Source organism: Aotus nancymaae, unplaced genomic scaffold, assembly GCF_030222135.1.
Source record: "Aotus nancymaae isolate 86718 unplaced genomic scaffold, 86718_ANA_hifiasm-v0.15.2.pri h1tg000016l, whole genome shotgun sequence".
Lineage (NCBI taxonomy): Eukaryota > Metazoa > Chordata > Mammalia > Primates > Aotidae > Aotus > Aotus nancymaae.
Window position 1 is genome coordinate 63690818 of NW_026988428.1, and position 17853 is coordinate 63708670.

A 17853-nucleotide genomic window follows, 5' to 3' on the forward strand; every position below is an offset into this window, starting at 1 on the left:
TCAGATGACTAAACTTTCCAGATTACTCTAACTTCTACGGCAGGGCTCTGCAGGCTGGTAGCTCATTCTGTTATTATAGATATTAACAGGAGTCAGGACTCTCCTTCTTTAATAATTTCTTCCTCTAGATATACTGTTTTTACCATCTTTAAAAGTTGAAAACATTATCTGTGTGCTACTTTACTAGAATAAAAAACCTTCTAAGATGGTCACGTATATGCCCTAAAAACAGATTTATACCAGTTACAGTTTAACACTCATTTATAAGACTAAAACTTGATACTCTCTAATATGAAGGTCTCTAAAAACACTGACTGCTCTGCTCATTTTCTGATTTCATTAGAGACTTTAAAAAATCAAAGGTCAACTTGAAGTTAAAAGTTGTCGAAATAAGCCAGAAGTGGTGGCTCATGCCTGTAATCCCATCACTTTGGGAGGCTGAGGTAGGTGGATCACTTGAGGCCAGAAGTTAAAGACCTTTTGCCTGGCCAATGTGGCAAAACCCCATCTCCACTAAAATGACCAAAAAAAAAAAAAAAAGAAAAAAATCAGTCAGGTGTGGTGGTACACACCTGTAATCCTAACTACTCAGGAGGCCGAGGCACAAGAATCACTTGAATGCAGGAGGTGGAGGTTGCAGTGAACTGAGATCATGCCACTGCACTCTATCCAGCTTGGGTGACAGAGTGAGACCCTGTCTTTAAAAAAAAAAAAAAAAAGAATAAGAGCCATATGCCTTTCATTTCTGACCAAATGATCTTACACAGCTTGATTGCCAGAAACAATAGATACTATAGTTAAAATAAATAAGTAGTTGAGAGAATAAACAGGTCTGCATCTTATTATAAATTTAATTGAAATTTACATTCTTTAATTCTAGAGAACTTCCAAGTATTATTTAATTTCTTCTATTCAGTCTAGTCAAATTCTAATAAAGAATGCAAATGAAAAGTGGGGAGAGAGGGAGGGAGGAAGAGACAGACATACACACGCTCTTAGGAAAAACAGGCAGGCAGAGATGAAGAATTGCAACATTGGATAATTAAAATTCAGAACTGAATGTGAGAGAAAGAAGCTTACAAATAGACTCGGGTAAGGGAGAAGCACAAAGACAGGGAGAGACAGAGGAACAGGGGAAAAGTCCAACCAGATAATCAAGAGAGAAAGGTGAATGGGCAGGGTGCAACTGATGGCAGAGTGGAACATGGCACAGTGACAAGGAAATGAGTCTTGATCTAGAGACGGCCAGTTGGAAGAGATCACTCCAACCCCAATAATTTTTTTCCAATTATATTCTTTTGTTATCTCCCAAAGCGCCCACTAAAAAGGGAAGAGTCTTTTAATTTTGATTTATTTATTTTGAGATGGAGTTTTTCTCTTGTTGCCCAGGCTGAAGTGCAGTGACACGATCTTGGCTCACTGCAGCCTCTGTCTCCTGGGATCAGGATGTTCTCCTGCCTCAGCCTCCCGAGAAGCTGGGATTACAGGTGCCCGCCACCACGCCCAGCTAATTTTTGTATTTTTAGTAGAGATGGGGTTTCGCCATGTTGGCCAGGCTGGTTTTGAACTCCTGACCTCAGGTGATCCACCCACCTCCACCTGCCAAAGTGCTAGGCGTGAGCCACAGTGCCTGGCCAGAACCTTTTGTTTTTATAAAATGATTAACAATGAATATTTTATTTCTCTTACAAATCAGAAAAAATCAGACTTACTGTCAGTATAATTTTGCCATAATTAAAGGTCACATACACCAACTTACTGAGGAGAAAATCCTAATCTTATATACTATTAGTTATTATTCAAAGTAAAGAATGAGAATACACCAGTGAGGTTAAATTCAACCTCAGGCAAGAACCTACAGGCATTTATGATTACATGCCATTGTACATAATCATATAACGTATAACATTGCTATCAGACTAAAAACACACGATTAAAGATAACTTACCAATTAGAGTCAAAAATCCAGGAATCTTAGTCCTGCTTCCATTTTTGCCCCCCTTGCTTCAGTTGGTATGTCATGCTCTCTCTTCTCCTATGCAGATTTTAAGTCAGTAGCCATCAATCTGAAGAATTCCTTCCTCTGCTGCCACCTACCAGTTTAATTCTCTGCTGCAGCAGAAGGGTATATAGAAAAAATTATTGCTTACTATTTAGATTAAATAGAAAAAATTATTTTGTTTAACATGTTGTGTTTTTGCATATACACCAACTTTTTAATGTTTCTCCAAGACCTTCCCTCCAAAAATCAAAAACAAAAATCCCAATCACAGAAAATCAAACACTGTATGACTAATGTTCATCTAAGCTAGAAAGATTTACAAAAAAAGAAAGGAAGTGGAAAGATTTAGCCACTCAGCAGTTGCCATCTCAAGAAGCCATTTTCTTTTGTTTCCTTCTTTACCTAGTCCTACAATCTATGAATAAATACCATAACATAAAATTTGAAGTAGGTAGTCTACAACTCCTACAAATTTTAAGTTCAGAGACTACCCAAGGAAGTGTGGAAGATGCAGCAATGTAAAAGTTTTTTAAAGTAACTCTAGAAACTAAGGGTGTTAGGTGCTTTACCTGCTTGAGTTTTCAATGTTCTGGACTGCTTATTGCCCAAGGCTCTGAATACATTAAAACACGAACACATACGCCACCTACATTTAAAATAGGGTAGCATTTGTATGCCCATATAAGCAGTGGGTATATTTTTTGCAAAAGAGTAATAAATTCATTAAGTCCTCTAAAAAGGACTGACCATAAATGCCCACTTCCTCAAACTATACATACATAAAATAATAAGGGGAAAAAGGGAGACAGAATGACAAATATAATAGCAGTTGTAGAACTGGGGATTAACACAGCATAAATGTCTTCTGTTTGTTAAAATCCTGGGATTCTACTTTGGCTCTGCCACTTTGTTAGGACAAGGAAAAAAAACATCTTGGGATTCATTTCTATTCCCATTCTTTTTGTCATCTAGGTCTACGTTCCATATTTATTCTTTATTAGCTGTTAAGGGACAGTCTCTGGTAATGAACTACAAATAGCAGTAATGGCTTGTTTTTGTTCCGCCCTCCCACTGCCTTCATCAAGATAAAAATACGCACAGTTTTGCCAACTTAAAAGAATCAGGAAATAAAACAAACACTGACATAAGCAGCAAAGACTAGTCAACAGTGGCGTTGCAGTGACATTGCTTCTACTTTCTCATTCCTTCCCCCAGTCTCAAACCCCACCCTTTGACCTCTGTATATGGGATGAGCCTGAGCAGGAGAGTTGGTGATGTCAGGACTGCGCCGTTCCCACGGATGCTCCTAGAGGCCTGCTGTGCTGCTGGGAACTGAGGCACAGGGATGTCTGTCTGACTGAAACCTAAAACAACAACAGTTCACCCACCCCTCATGTTCCCAAACCCCACAATAGCAGCCAGGTATATATGCTATATAAGGCTCACCTAATAAGTATGAATATAGTAAAATCTAAACGCAAGATCATTCTTAACAAGTCAGTGGCATTCAAACAGGCAGTTGACCGGAGGTTGTTAAACTCTCCATGCCTTATACAATCACATAGTTTGTATACTCTAGCGTAAGTCATTCATATAAGCAAGAGAACAAGGCTCTCCTGAATAAGCCTTTTTTTTTCCCAGTATACATCACAAATTCTTGCATGAGTGCAGCTGGGACCCCTCTGTTAGTAAATTCCAATTCAACAGATAAATATCTCTGTCGTAAGATCCTTAAGGGGAATGACTGTCCTTATAAGAGTCAACTGAAGCACAGAACAGGTTAATCACTGATTACATCTCTTTATGTCTTCCTTCAGCTACAGAAATAATATTATAAGCCAAGACTTCCTGTTCACTAACTAGTGACTTGCTGGACGTACAGCCTCTTTGGATAGTACGTCTAAAGCCACAGGATGAAATTATGCAGAAGTATATCTTGAAAAGGTCCTGATTACTCTCACTAAAATTCTACCTATTAGAAAGATGATAATACCCCAAAATAACAAAAGCTCAGAGCTAAAACTTTAGGAAGGATAGGAGAAAAGAAGAAAGGGTAGGTAGACTGGGGTAAAGACAGTGGAGAGGATAGTTTAGTTTATTACCTAACAGAAAGGCTATTAAAATGGACAAGGTATATAGTCCTATCCCTAAAAATTTATGTCCTTGGTTAATGTGCTTAGCCATCTTGTACTTCAAACTGCCCTCCTATCTGTTCAAACCTGTAATTTTGAATATTTAAACCATGATTTTCTGATCATCTCAAACTGCTCACATCTCCTTGTTAGAACTAGTATCTTAGAACCGCCAAAATGATTAGTTCTGAAATCACATTCCTCCTAAAAGAACTAAAATGTTTTGTATTATCTTTGTCGTATTATTCCCTTTCACTTTTATAGTGTCACAGAAAGAGAAGCACTAAGGTAAAACGAATGCTATGTTGGGTTTTTACCATATATATAACCTAGAACCTAATTTTACCTTTCAAAACTCTAGTTTTCCATACCTGTCAACTCCTAATTGATGTCTTTATACTGTGAGCTCACTGTGTTTCGGAACACCAACCCCTGAAAAAGCTTAAGCCAGAGTAGCACAATGGAAGAAACAAATAAACCCAAAACAAAAACAAAGCCAAAAAATTCACACTCTGAAATATTTAATTATAGACATACATTCAAGAAATGGAGTCATCTAAATGGCTAAACAAAATTCCAAGAAAGTCCTGAGTATATCGCAATCAAGTCAAACATTACCCCCAAAAGCTCTTCTTTAATCATATTATTTGCTAGATACATTTATTTTTAATTGAGAATTATGACAAACTCATGGTTACTTTTTAAAGTACATAAAGAAGGAGAAGTTTTTTAAAAAAGAACGTTAGCCTAGTGTTGGAAAGAGAGGAGAAAGAGTTAAATTACCTGCAAGCAGGCTGGGCTGTGCCTGAATCCAAACCGGTGCATTTACCATTCATTATACAGCTGCATTATTGGGGGAAGGGGAGTTTAGAAGGGCAATGACCCCGAAAGTTCTCAATACTTCTCACTCATCATCAGGAAGGGGGAAGAAGGAAAGTTTTTTCTCTGGGTATTTTTTTGTTTGTTTGTATTTGTTTTTTTGGCTCCTGAAAAGGCTGGTAAAGAACAGTAACAGTGCAAGCAGTTAGAATATTTCTTTAAAAACAATGTAAAAAATGTAAAACATTAAGGATTTTCAAAGGCCAAACTTTCGTTAATATAGAAAGAATTTTCACTAGAGTTAGGCAGCCACCCCAAAACAGCATGGCAAAATGGCACTGATATAAAGGAAATAAAATGCCACACAAAAATCCAAAACAAAACTAAAAACATTTCAAATTAAACCTGGAAGACTAGAAGATTCCAACAGCAGATTTCTGTCCACTACTGAAACATTCCAAAATCCAAGCTCCAAAGGTGCCTAAATGTATTTTAAATGAAACTTTGTTTTGTTTTTTAAGAAAAAAAAGGAAAAGAAAAAAAAAGAAAGCAAGCAAGCAGTCAGTGAACCTGGTTATAAATCCTGCAATATATTACATTTTAAAAAATCCTAGTACAACAAAAACAATTCTTAAATAAAATTAAACAAACAAACAAATAAAAACAGTAGCAGCAGAGGTTACCTGTCTGAGCACCTACATTTTCTTAGGAGGGGATCGTGTCTCACCAGCCAAATAGCCCATAAACCTTCTCAAAAAAAGTGAGCCAGGAGAAAAATATAACACAAGATTTGATTTTACAATGTCTCTAAGCCCCCCAACCCCCAAACTGGGGATTCACTGAATGAAGCAAATTTGCTTCTCCATTGCTTTCTTCTTGAGAAAAAGAGATGATTTTCAAAGTCAATGCCTTCAATATCTTCTCAAAGTCTGATAATGTGCTTGATGAAAGCCAAGTCTCTTGTTGGGTTTTTCTAATGTTCCAGGGTAGTTTTCGTATTGATAACATATACAGAAAGATTTCAATGTTCATTGGAGAAAAGCCAGCAGAAATTATAGGCACCAAAAAAGAAAAAAACTATTAAAAATTAACTAGAATAGTTCATACTTATATGTTTAGATGTAAATATATAGTCCAGTTTTCATCATGGGTGACATAAATACAATCAGAAATAATTATTTTTGAAGTACAATTTAGAATTACAGTTTTAACAATATACAAAAATTTTACAATTCAGATTTTATCATGATTTCACATATTTGATAAATACATTTTATCTCTCATAATAGCAATGAAGATTATACAAAAGTTATTAAACAATTATAAAAATAAATTTAATTTTCACCTAAATATCTGCTGCTGTTTCCTTAGGGTCCTTCCAGAATGATTTGCTTTTATTCTTTACCTTAATTTTGAAGGAATTCAAGAAGATATCCACGTTTTTAAGATCTAAGATGATAACGACTGTTCTTTTCTAACATGTGAGTGTATAATCCAGAAACTGGTTGCTTAAGCTATGTTTTAATATTATGTGAATGCATAATAGATAGTGAACAAAACGAATGAACTAATTTCACATATTTCCTATAATATAGTTGGTTAATTTGGTATAAGTTAAAAGATGGCTTACTACATTTTTCCTGATGCCTTACCCCACCAACATAAACTTGAACTTTTCATCGAATAAAGAGGTTGTTTTTAAATGTATTAATCTACATACCTGTGATATATAACTATTCAAAGTGTATGTGTTATAATACACATGGCAACCAGATGGTCTCTACATGAACATATGAATGATAATTTAACTAGGCAGTTCTTTCTCCCTCATTTATTTCTCTATACCAAATAGTATGCATCCTCCACAGTATGGTCATTCAGTGAAAGAAGTACCAAGTATTTCCTTCTGTTAATGAGTCAGAGATACTAATATATGTATGTGAGCCCCCCAATTACCCTGTGCAAGATAAGTTGTTTTAAATGCAATTAGAATATCCTAAGATAAATGACAAGCTCCTTTTATGTATCCTTTTCTCTGAGGTGAAATGAGACACTGCACAGATGAGAGGTACTATTCTACTCATCAACAATCAACCTTTCACTCAATTTTAATATTATTTAATTCTATGGAAAAAACAAATTTTATTACATTCCTTTTTAAAACGGGGGAAAAACTGTACAGTAAGCATGATCAAACCTCTGTTATAGGTGGTTAATACTGATCTTTTATTATTGCCTCGAAGTCTCTCTAGTAGTGTCCAAGAAATTATGCTTAAGGTCCATCTGATGGAAAATAGCACTGGAGAGGCAAGAAAGGGCTTGGGTAAAAGCTTCAGAGGATTTGTAGGGAGATGGAACTTGCTGTTTAAAAAATTACGTTGGGCTCTGCAGCATCTCCATTTCTTAACATACCATCCAAACCCATCAGTGGGATTAGTTTTACCCATGTTTTAAAGGCTCAAATTATATGCAGTTTGGGGGCTTTTATAAATTCTGAAAGTAAAGAAATATAAAGAGTGGACAGTATTGAAGGCTTAAGAGTAGGGCTATAAGAGACTCAATACTACTAAGTAAGTCCCCAAACAAAAACATCCAACTCACCCCCAATCCCAACTCCTGTATGTAAAAAGAGAAAATGCATAGCCAGAAGCATTAAAGAAAAGCATGTAGCCTTGAATAAACCATACAATGAACAGTTTAGAAACAAAAGGAAAAGAACAAACAACATACATATACACAAAAAGGCCTAAAAAGCATCTATTCACCCTATGTTTCAAAGTGAATACCTCTACCCCAGTGAGTCTACTTATGAAAACAACTCATCCGTTTCTTAAAGTCAAAAACTGTTTCCCATCATGCTCCATTTTCTAAATTATCCTTTTTGATTAGTTGATGTAAACAAAAAGCAAAACACATACACATGCATGCGTGCACACACATACATATATACTCCCTCTAAAATGTGAAAAATGCAAATATATTAACGCTGGCATTAGAAATCACTTCAGCTTTAAACTTGGAACTCATATAGGCTCTTGATTTGTCCCAAAAAATATTTTTTCTTGTCCTTATTTAAATGCCCAACCACCAAAAGAAAAAGGGAAAAAGTAAAAGGCTTTAAATGTACACATTTCAAGTCTTGTTAACAAAAAAGGTAGCATTTTCTTCACTTTGGCCATTGTTAAAGATGCAGGCATAGAGCAGGAAATGTTAGACTAGCGTGTATTTTTTTTTAAAAAAAAAAGCAACATTAACAGAGCACATAAAAGACTAAAACACTAACAAATACAAGTCAACGCACATTTTAAACTAGTGTAATTTTATCTACATTGAATAAATGTTATTTTGTATACCGGACATTGCAATACTGTTCATTTCCATTTCATCATGCAAACATGCCAATTTTGTCATTAAGAAGCCTTTATTAAGTTATATTCACTTTGACCCTCCCACCAAATTAAGGAGGGAAAAAACAAAACACAAAAATAAGAAATCCCAGTAAAAGAGCCCCTCAAGATTTCATAAACTACAAACTAAAGCTACTAATAAGGAAATAGCAGAATTTTCAGAGCTATATAATACAAGAATTCCTGTAATTTAGGCAGATGTTTTCCTCACTGATGACAAATTTTGCAACATAATGTGAAGTTATGCTACTTGGATATATGTAGCAAAATCATTTTTCGTACAAAAACAAAAGCAAGGAACCATAAAAATAAAAGTATATCTTCCTCATGGCCTATGAGCATACAAATTTTTTTAGCAATTTAAAAGGGTAACTATGAGAGCCTAACATTTTTCTATATCCCACCTATTCTGCCTCTCTATTTGTAGGATTTGTAAATGAAAGTAACATCTTATTAGCAGAGGTCTCATCTATCTCCCACTGCCTCCAACTAATCCTACTAATTTTCTCTCATCTTCCTGAGCATCCTCCATGAACAGCATTGCAAGTTGGTTTTAAAAATAGAAAAGAAAAAAAGAAAGAAAGGTTTACAAGGGTTTTGTTGGTTAATTACCAGTGGAGTCAGTCCACCAGTAGTTTGATTTCATTGGCTAGCAGCTGGTTCATGTTGAACAGGCCCCCTGGGAGCTTGGTGAGCAGCTCTCGCTCCGTGCTTTCAGGGTCGCTGTCAACAGAGCTGGAACTTGCACTCATGTTGTCAACAGCAGTGCTGGCTGGGGGACCCAGCTCCGGCTCACTAGTCTCACTGGCCGTGGACACCACGGAGAGCAGGGACATACGCCGGGTGAGCCGGCCAGAGGGTAGAAGGGAGGCGGCATAGTCTGCTATGATACCAGCTACATCTAGATTACAAGCCTTATCAAAGGCGATGAAACCTACATTTGCATTGGCCTCACAGACGCAGAAGGAGCCGTCATCTTTCATCAACAGGTCAATGCCACACACGTCCATCCCCAGGATATTAGACACCTGGATAGCTAGCTGCTTCCCTTGTTCACTCAATGAGCACATCATCCCCACACCACCTGGCAAGAGAAACAAGACAGGAAATTAACAAAATCATAAACTTTTCAATAAAATTAAAGTTGGCCTCCAAGGCTTAGCCTCTCTTCTAAATTAATAGTGAAAACAAAGGTGCTTTTCTAGTGTAAAATTAGGACTTCTAAGTCTAGATTTTCCTTCATTAGGAATCCTCTCCCTATCCAGTCTCCCAGGAATTGATGATTTAATAATTTTTCACTATTTTTTCCAAGCCTATCTTACTTATAAGAATACAGATCAAGTATAAGGAAGTTCAGCATAAATACAATTTGACTACTTTATAGATGGCAAAAGTATTATTGATTTTTGATTTATAAAAAATAATAAAAATACATAACAGGACCAAGGATGAGGCAGAATCTGGGAAGGTGGTGACCTGAACATAGCTCTCTTCCTCTATAGCCCTCACTTCAATGTAGCTGCATTCCTAAGCCAAAAGGCTTCTGTGTCATAAGGTAGCTGGCTGGATATAAGTGAAGTTTTTGGCCTTGCCAAAAGGAAGGAAGAGAAAGGAAGCAGAACTTCATTTTCTCACTTGGAGATTAGCTTCACGAAGTTCTGAGCTAAGGACAGGAAAGCAAAGAACTTTAAGAAGAGCTTGGCTCCAAGAGCTCTGTGTATCCACAGGAGTGAGGATGACAACATTATGTGAGATTGCTTGTAGTGTTTGACCCCAGAAAAGCCAGAAGTAGCTAGACAGGTGAGGTGGATCCTCCCTACCATTGAGGCTGGAGGAATAAAAGAGTCAAGGAATCAAAAGGCTTCTTTTAGGTATCTCTATAGAACACTGGCCTGTGAATTAGATTATTCTACTTCACAGTACTTCCAAGACTGAGGCCATGCGGAATACTACAAATAACCCAAGCTGAGTGAGTCCTGATGTTAAGAATAAAACAATAATATCCATTTTGACTTTATTGAAAGAAGTAACAGCTCTTTAAGGAGATTCAAGTTCAGCACAAAAAGACTTTCTGAAGTTAAAACAAAAACATGATTACTCAACTAAAAAATACAAGAGAAACTCAGAGTACAGTTGCTTTTGAGAGTTATCTCAGAAAATCAAGTAATACGCAAAGTATAGCTAAAAATGTGAGGTGAAATCATAAAGATAAAAAATTTGGGTTGGTTGCAATGGCTTATGCCTGTAATCCCAGCACTTTGGGAGGCTGAGGCAGGAGGATCACTGGAGGTCAGGAGTTCAAGACCAACCTGGCCAACATGGTGAAACTTCATCTCTACTAAAAAATACAAACATTAGCCCAGCATGGTGGCATGCGCCTGTAGTCCCAGCTACATAGGAAGCTGAGGCATGAGAATCGTGCCACTGCACTCCAGCCTGGGAAACAGAATGAGACTCCATCTCCAAAAAAAAGAAAAAGAAAAAGAAAAGGAAAACTGGAGAACCAAAATCAGAAAAAAAATACTCCTTAAGAAGGAGAGAAACAGATTGCTGAGAGGCAATAATTAATGAAGAAATTTTCCAGAAACTGTATAAGGAAAAAATTTAGTTTGCTGACTAAAACAGCTAACTAAAATCCAGGTTAAACTGATAAGAAAAGACACAGATACATCTACAAAATTCCAATAAAATTTGAGAACTAATAAAAAAATTTATAAAGAATAAATTACCTACAAATGAAAACAATGAGAGTAGATTTGGACATTAAATTGAAACAATAAAATCTTCAAGGTGGCAGAACTGAAGCTAAACTCTTAGAAAATAAGAATTATATCTCAGACCAAATACTATTCTTCTTTCAGGAAGAAAGATGTGTGATATTCTGATCTTTATTATATTTTGGTTTTTGTAGACAGTTCCTGGCATATAACTCCCACAGCCCTTCTTATAGTCTTTTGTTATAATGCTGGGGCACTTTAGGCCTTAGAAAATAGAATCTCTCTAACCTTCCCCTGTCCTCCTTTCACCTACCCTACAGCAGGACTCTAATCTTTCATGGCCTTTCTGACTGTGGGTCCTAAGACCTCATTCCAGATGAGGACCTGCCCTATACCCTGGAGGAAGGAATGTGGCACAGACAGGCCAAGAAGAATCTGAACAGACAGGCTTGCTGGGTTTTTCCACTGAGTCTATTAGTGTTAGATCATACCCTTCTGGTACAATTACATTTTTATATGGTTATCAATTATGTCTATCCAGTTGGATATCTAAAAAGACAAGGTTCAGAAAGCTTCTGGATAGCTGGAACACACAGCATGCCTCCACACCCTTTCTCCCATGACTTGCCCTATGTATCTCTTCATCTGTATACTCTGTAATATAACTGATAACACATAGATAAACACAAGGTAAGTGTTCCCTGAGTTCTGTGAGCTGCTGTAGCAAATTAATCGAACCTAAGCAGAGGGTCACAGGAACCCTAACTTGAAGCTAGTTGGTCAGAAGTTCTGCAGGCCTGGACTTGGAACTATTGTCTGAAGGGGGTGAAGTGGGGAGTTGGGGATAATCTTGGAGACTGAGTCCTCAACCTGTGGGATCTGATGGTAACTCCAAATAGAGATATCCCCTACACGTGGTGAAGTAGGTCTTCTGTGTGAACTGTTGTCGAATGAGAGAGTAGAAAAAGCATTTTGAGTGTATTTTTTATATTAATAGAATATGTGAGAGTATCTGTGACTCTGATAGCCCACCAGGGAAAATAATCAAGAAATGATACTAACATACTAGTAAATGGCTAAGAACAGAGATCTCAAGATACGGGAAAATGAATATGAGGAGTAAACCACGGTGAGTACTTTGTAATATAGGCATAATTAATTTTAAGTAGATAAAGGAAGACTGACTGGGAATGGATAAAGTGGTATATAAGGGTTCATGAAACAGAAGAGACATAGTAAAACAAATTCCAATATAGACTTAACTAAAACTATTAGATGATTTCAGCAAAACTGGAATGTAAGGCCAATGAGATTAGGGATTTTTGCCTGTTTTGTTCACTGCTATATACAAAATACCGCTGCAACAGGACAGGCGCAGTGGCGCATGCCTGTAATCCCAGCACTTTGGGAGGCTGAGGTGAGTGGATCACCTGAGGTCAGGAGTTTGAGACCAGCCTGGCCAACAGGTTGAAACCCCATCTCTACTAAAAATACAAAAATTAGTTGGGTGTGGTGACGGGTGCCTGCAATCCCAGCTATGTGGGAGGCTGAGGCAGGAGAATCACCTGAACCCGGGAGGTGGAGGTTGCAGGGAGCTGAGATCGTGCCATTGTGACAAAAAACTTTGTCTCAGAAAAAAAAAATTACTGTTACAACAGTACTTGACACTTAGGAGGTACTCAAAACTATTTACTGAATGAATGAATGAATCAAGAAGGAAGAGTAAGAAGGAAATGAAATTGTTCTAATATTCCCATTGGCAGGGAGAGGGAACAAGTAACACCAGGGAAAAGTGAAGGTATTCTAAAGACTTCATTATTACTATGACGACACAGTGAAGTAGTAAAGAAAATATCAAGGAAAATTATATTCTCAAATAACTGTAGAGAATGTGTCTGGTTATGAGCATAAGAAAATAGAAAATAATGGAATGCAAAACCCTGGCTGATCTCCTAAATTAACTGGGTTTTGTGGCAGGAGTGAAAATAGAATGGCAACTCACAAACCAGCAAAAATTAGAGAAGAAAAAAAAGAAGGAACAATTTGATTAAATAATAAACACAAAATAAGATGGAAGGAATAAAATGAAGTATATTAGTAATTATATAAAAAATGACCAAATCTTCCATAAAAAGATGGAAACTAGTCCAATTTGAATAAAAAACAAAACTTAGCTATACACTACCTGTAGCAAACATCGGCAAAATACACTTTACTTCACAGCCTTATTTCTCTTGACTAGAGTATACATCCATATACATGTATTTTTCCTTTGTTAAATATTAATATTAAACAATCATGCTGGCCACACACCAAAAAAAACCTTAATGAAATTTAAAAAAATGTTATAGGCCACATTCTCAGACAATACTAATAATAATACAAGAAAATCAGAAGGTAATGGTAAAGGTAGCCAAAAGAATTAACTACTTTGAGGTTGCAAAATTGATCCTTTGAGTTAAAGAAATCACAAAGAAAAATGAGAACCATCGGTAAATACAAAAGAAAAATGCTTTGTATTAATACCTTCCAACACTGGGAAAGTTCTCCAGAGGAAAATGTTTAACATGAAATGTCTTTATTTTGAAACAAGAAACTAAGTGTTCCAGCCAAAGAAACTAGGAAGAGAGATATAATAAAAATAAAAAGTAAAATGAATACCACAGAAAGAGATTTTTTTTTTAATACAAAAGCTATTTTGATAACACAAAGCAGAGATTAAAAGCCGCATATGCGGGCCGGGCACGGTGGCTCACGCCTATAATCCCAGCACTTGGGGAGGCCGAGGCGGGTGGATCACGAGGTCAAGAAATCGAGACCATCTTGGTCAACATGGTGAAACCCCGTCTCTACTAAAAATACAAAAATTATCTGGGCATGGTGGCGCATGCCTGTAGTCCCAGCTACTCAGGAGGCTGAGGCAGGAGAATTGCTTGAACCCAGAAGGCGGAGGTTGCAGTGAGCCTAGATTGCGCCATTGCACTCCAGCCTGGGTAACAAGAGCGAAACTCCATCTCAAAAAAAGAAAAAAAAAAAAAAAAAAAAGCCGCATATGCAAATATCTCACGAAACTCTTTGGCAAAAAATTGGAAACGTAAAAGAAATGGATGATTTTCTAAGCAAATGATAAATTTCCAAAACCCATCCAAGAAGTGGCAAACTTTAACAGGGCAATTATTACAGAAGGGTTTCAGAAGGTGATAAAAGCTATTACTGCACAAGGAACTAGGACAAGAAAGGTTCACAGCTCAGTTTTATTTAGCTATCCTTTATTCCAATGTTACTTTACCAATACAGAATGCCCTAGGAAAAGACTGAAAACTCCCCAATACATTCAATAAAGCCAGCATAACCTTAATATCAAATGTGATAAAGTTTTTAAAAAATAATATGGGCCAATCTTACTCATAAAAATAGATGGGTTTTTTTTGGTTTTTTTTTTTGATGGAGTCTCCCTGTGTCACTCAGGCTGGAGTGCAATGGCACAATTTCGGCTCACTGCAACCTCCACCTCCCAGGTTCAAGCAATTCTCCTGCCTCAGTCTCCTGAGTAGTTGGGACTACAGGCATGTGCCATGCCTGGCTAATTTTTGTATTTTTAGTAGAGATGGGGTTTCACCATGCTGGCCAGGCTGGTCTCGAACTCTTGACCTCAGGTGATCCACCCACCTCATCCTCCCAAAGTGCTGGGATTACAGGAGTATGCCACCATGCCTGGCCTTAGATGAAAATATTCTAAAAAGAATATGAAGAAAAATTCAGTAATTTTTGAAAGAACAATAAGCTATCCAAATAAGGTTTATTCTAAAAATGCAAAGAGTATTTAAGAAAAAAAAATTATTATTATTTTTTGAGACATGGTCTGGCTCCATTACCAGGCATGAGCCACTGCACCCAGCCAAAAAATAAAAAAATTATTATTAATCTAAAATGTATCAATATAATTCATTACACCAAAAAACTAAAGGTCTTAAGGACCTTTGTTAGGATAGGTAAATAAAACTGAGTGATAAACCTGTCTGGTCCTAAATTAAAGATGCCAAGATGGCACAGGATAAAATCTGACAACCCTCCTAAAAACTCCTAATAGAGTCTCTAATGGAATCAATCTCCTTAAATATAGTATCTCAAATAGCAAAACACTAAACCTATTTCAGTGGAAATCAGAAACTAGACAGAAATCACTGCAATCCTTACTGCTTAACACTATACTGAAGGTTCTAAAGCTGGGGAGAATTTGGAAATTGTATGGTGGCATTTCTGGTTGTTTGAGATTTGGGGTGGACATACTGGCATTTAGTAGTCATTGGTCAGAAATGCTATCCAAAAGACAAAACTGCCCAATTTAAAAGTGAGCGAATATAATGAAAAGCAATACATATACAAGTAAATACAAATGACCAAATAAACGATGTAAAGATTCTCTCATCATTCATAGTGAAAAAATACAAATTAAACTAGCCATAAGATAGCATTTAATTCTCATCTGATTGGGAAAAAAAATTGTAAGTTGAAGTGCAAAAAGTTAAGGGCTTTTTAAAAAGTAATCTGGTTATTTATTTATTTAGAGACGGAGTCTCGCCCAGGCTGCAGCGCAGTGGCAGGATCTTAGCTCACTGCAACCACCACCTCCTGGTTCAAGAGATTCTCCTGCCTCAGCCTCTCGAGCAGCTGGGATTACAGGGGCTCGCCACCACGCCCGGCTAATTTTTGTATTTTTAGTAGAGACAGGGTTTCACATGTTGCTGGCTGGTCTCAAACTCCTGACCTCAAGTGATCCTCCCACCTCAGCCTCCCAAAATACTGGAATTACATACAGCATGAGCCACAGTGCCTGGCCATAAAGTTTTTTAAATATGTATTTTGTTTCAGCAATTCCAGTCTTGATGAGACTTATCAAGACAAAAGCACCAGTATATGAAACAAAGCATATTCACAAGGATGTTTATAGTATTATTGCTCACAATAGTAAAACACTGAACATAAATTGCAATTCAATTCTGACAAACAAAATAGAGGGGCTCTTGTTCTATCAGACATCTACACATAGTACCAAAGGAATAAAGACTGGTATTCACACAGAAAAAGCAGGATACAATAAACTAAGGAACCTTGCAATAGACCAATGCACATGTGGAAATTCAATACATTACAAATTAGTAATAAACAGACTATTCAGTAAGTAGTGTTTGGACAACCAGTTACTCATTTTGAAAAAAGAAAACAGGATCTCTTTCATCATGTTCAACAGCAAAATCAATTTCAGATAGATTAAAGTCCTAAACATGGTAAGCAAAACTTTTAGAAGACTGTATTCAAGAACTGAATATGACCAAAGAGTGGAAAACAATTTCTTCAATTTAAAAATAGTAGAGAATATAAAGACATAGATGAATATGCTTGACATTAAAAGTGAAAATTCCTGTCCATCAAAATCTATAATCAAAAAAAGAAGAAATATCACAGACTGGGATGAAAACACTGTACTCGGAATTCATAAAACTGACAAAATAATTTGAAGTGAGATTACATAAATTCGGCCAGGTGCAGTGGCTCACACCTATAATCCTTGCACTCTGGAAGGCTGAGATGGATGACTTGAGGCCAAGAGTTCAAAACTAGCCTGGGCAACACAGCAAGACCTCATCTTTATAAAAAATAAAATAGGCCAGTCGCAGTGGCTCATGCCTGTAATCCCAACACTTTTTTTTTTTTTTAAAAGATGGGGTTTCACCATGATGGCCAGGCTGGTCTTGAACTCCTGACCTCAGGTGATCCACCCACCTCGGCCTCCCAAAGTGCTAGGATTACAGGCGTGAGCCACAGCGCCCGGCCAACACTTTGGGAGGCCAAGGCAGGCGGATCACGAGGTCAGGAGTTCAAGACCAGACTGGCCAACATGGGGAAACCCCATCTCTACTAAAAAATAAAAAGATTAGCTTGGCATGGTGGCTTGTGCCTGTCATCCTAGCACTTTGGGATGCCAAGGCAGGTGGATCACAAGGTTACAAGTTTGAGGCCAGGATGACCAACATGGTGAAACCCTGTTTCTACTAAAAATACAAAAATTAGCCAGGTGTGGTGGCGTGTGCCTGTAATCCTAGCTACTGAGGAGGCTGAGGCAGGAAAATCGCTTGAAACCCAGGAGGCAGAGGTTGCAGTGAACCGAGATCATGCCACTGCACTCCAGCCTGGGTGACAGAGCAACACTCCATCTCAAAAAAAAAAAAAATTTATGAAGAAAAAAAGGAAAAAAAAATCTCGATTAAAAAAGGATGCAAAGGACTTGAACAGGGCAATTCATAAATGAGATACCGGAATATGCACTAAAAAAAGTGAACAGATGCATAACCTCAACAGTGAGACATAATCACATTATTTTGGCAACAGGTGCAATGTCTACTGACATTACAGGTTGGCAAGAAGGTGGCACTATAAGAGTATTCAATGAGGAGAAATTCTAAGGTAGCATACTCACTTTGGAGAATCATTTGGCAATATCTAGTAGAGTTGAAGTTATGTAATACACTATGATACAAAAATCCCACTTCTGGGTGAATGGGCTAACCCAGAAACTCTCTTGACGACGTATCTAAAGTTTTATAACAAAACAATACCTAATTTAGGAATACAGACAGAAGCACGAAAAGTACATTATAGGAAAAATAAATACCAAGTAAGCCTCACTGATCTCAAAACAAACTTTTTTTTTTTGAGACAGGGTTGTGCTGTGTCACCCAGGCAGAGTGCAGCCTCCCAAGCAGCTGGGACCTGAG

General features: G+C 37.1%; 1 protein-coding gene across 7 annotated transcripts in view; it reads right to left on the reverse strand.

Moving 5' to 3' along the window:
* Positions 1-17853, reverse strand: part of RIMKLB (ribosomal modification protein rimK like family member B) — a 71063-nt gene that overhangs the window by 2358 nt on the left and 50852 nt on the right. For 3 of the 7 annotated variants that reach the window (XR_010343031.1, XR_010343030.1, XR_010343028.1), the window contains exons 6-8: positions 9299-9444; positions 4918-5129; positions 1949-2112 (exon numbers count right to left, since the gene is read on the reverse strand). Coding sequence is in view for 3 of the 7 variants with exons in the window: in XM_012458389.3 (XP_012313812.1) it covers positions 8981-9444 (464 nt within the window). In the remaining 4 variants the exon portion in view is untranslated. Of the gene's footprint in view, positions 1-1948; positions 2113-2571; positions 5130-5522; positions 9445-17853 lie in introns of those variants that run through there. The other 4 variants (XM_012458389.3, XM_012458390.3, XM_064377457.1 and 1 more) reach the window with 2 other exon arrangements.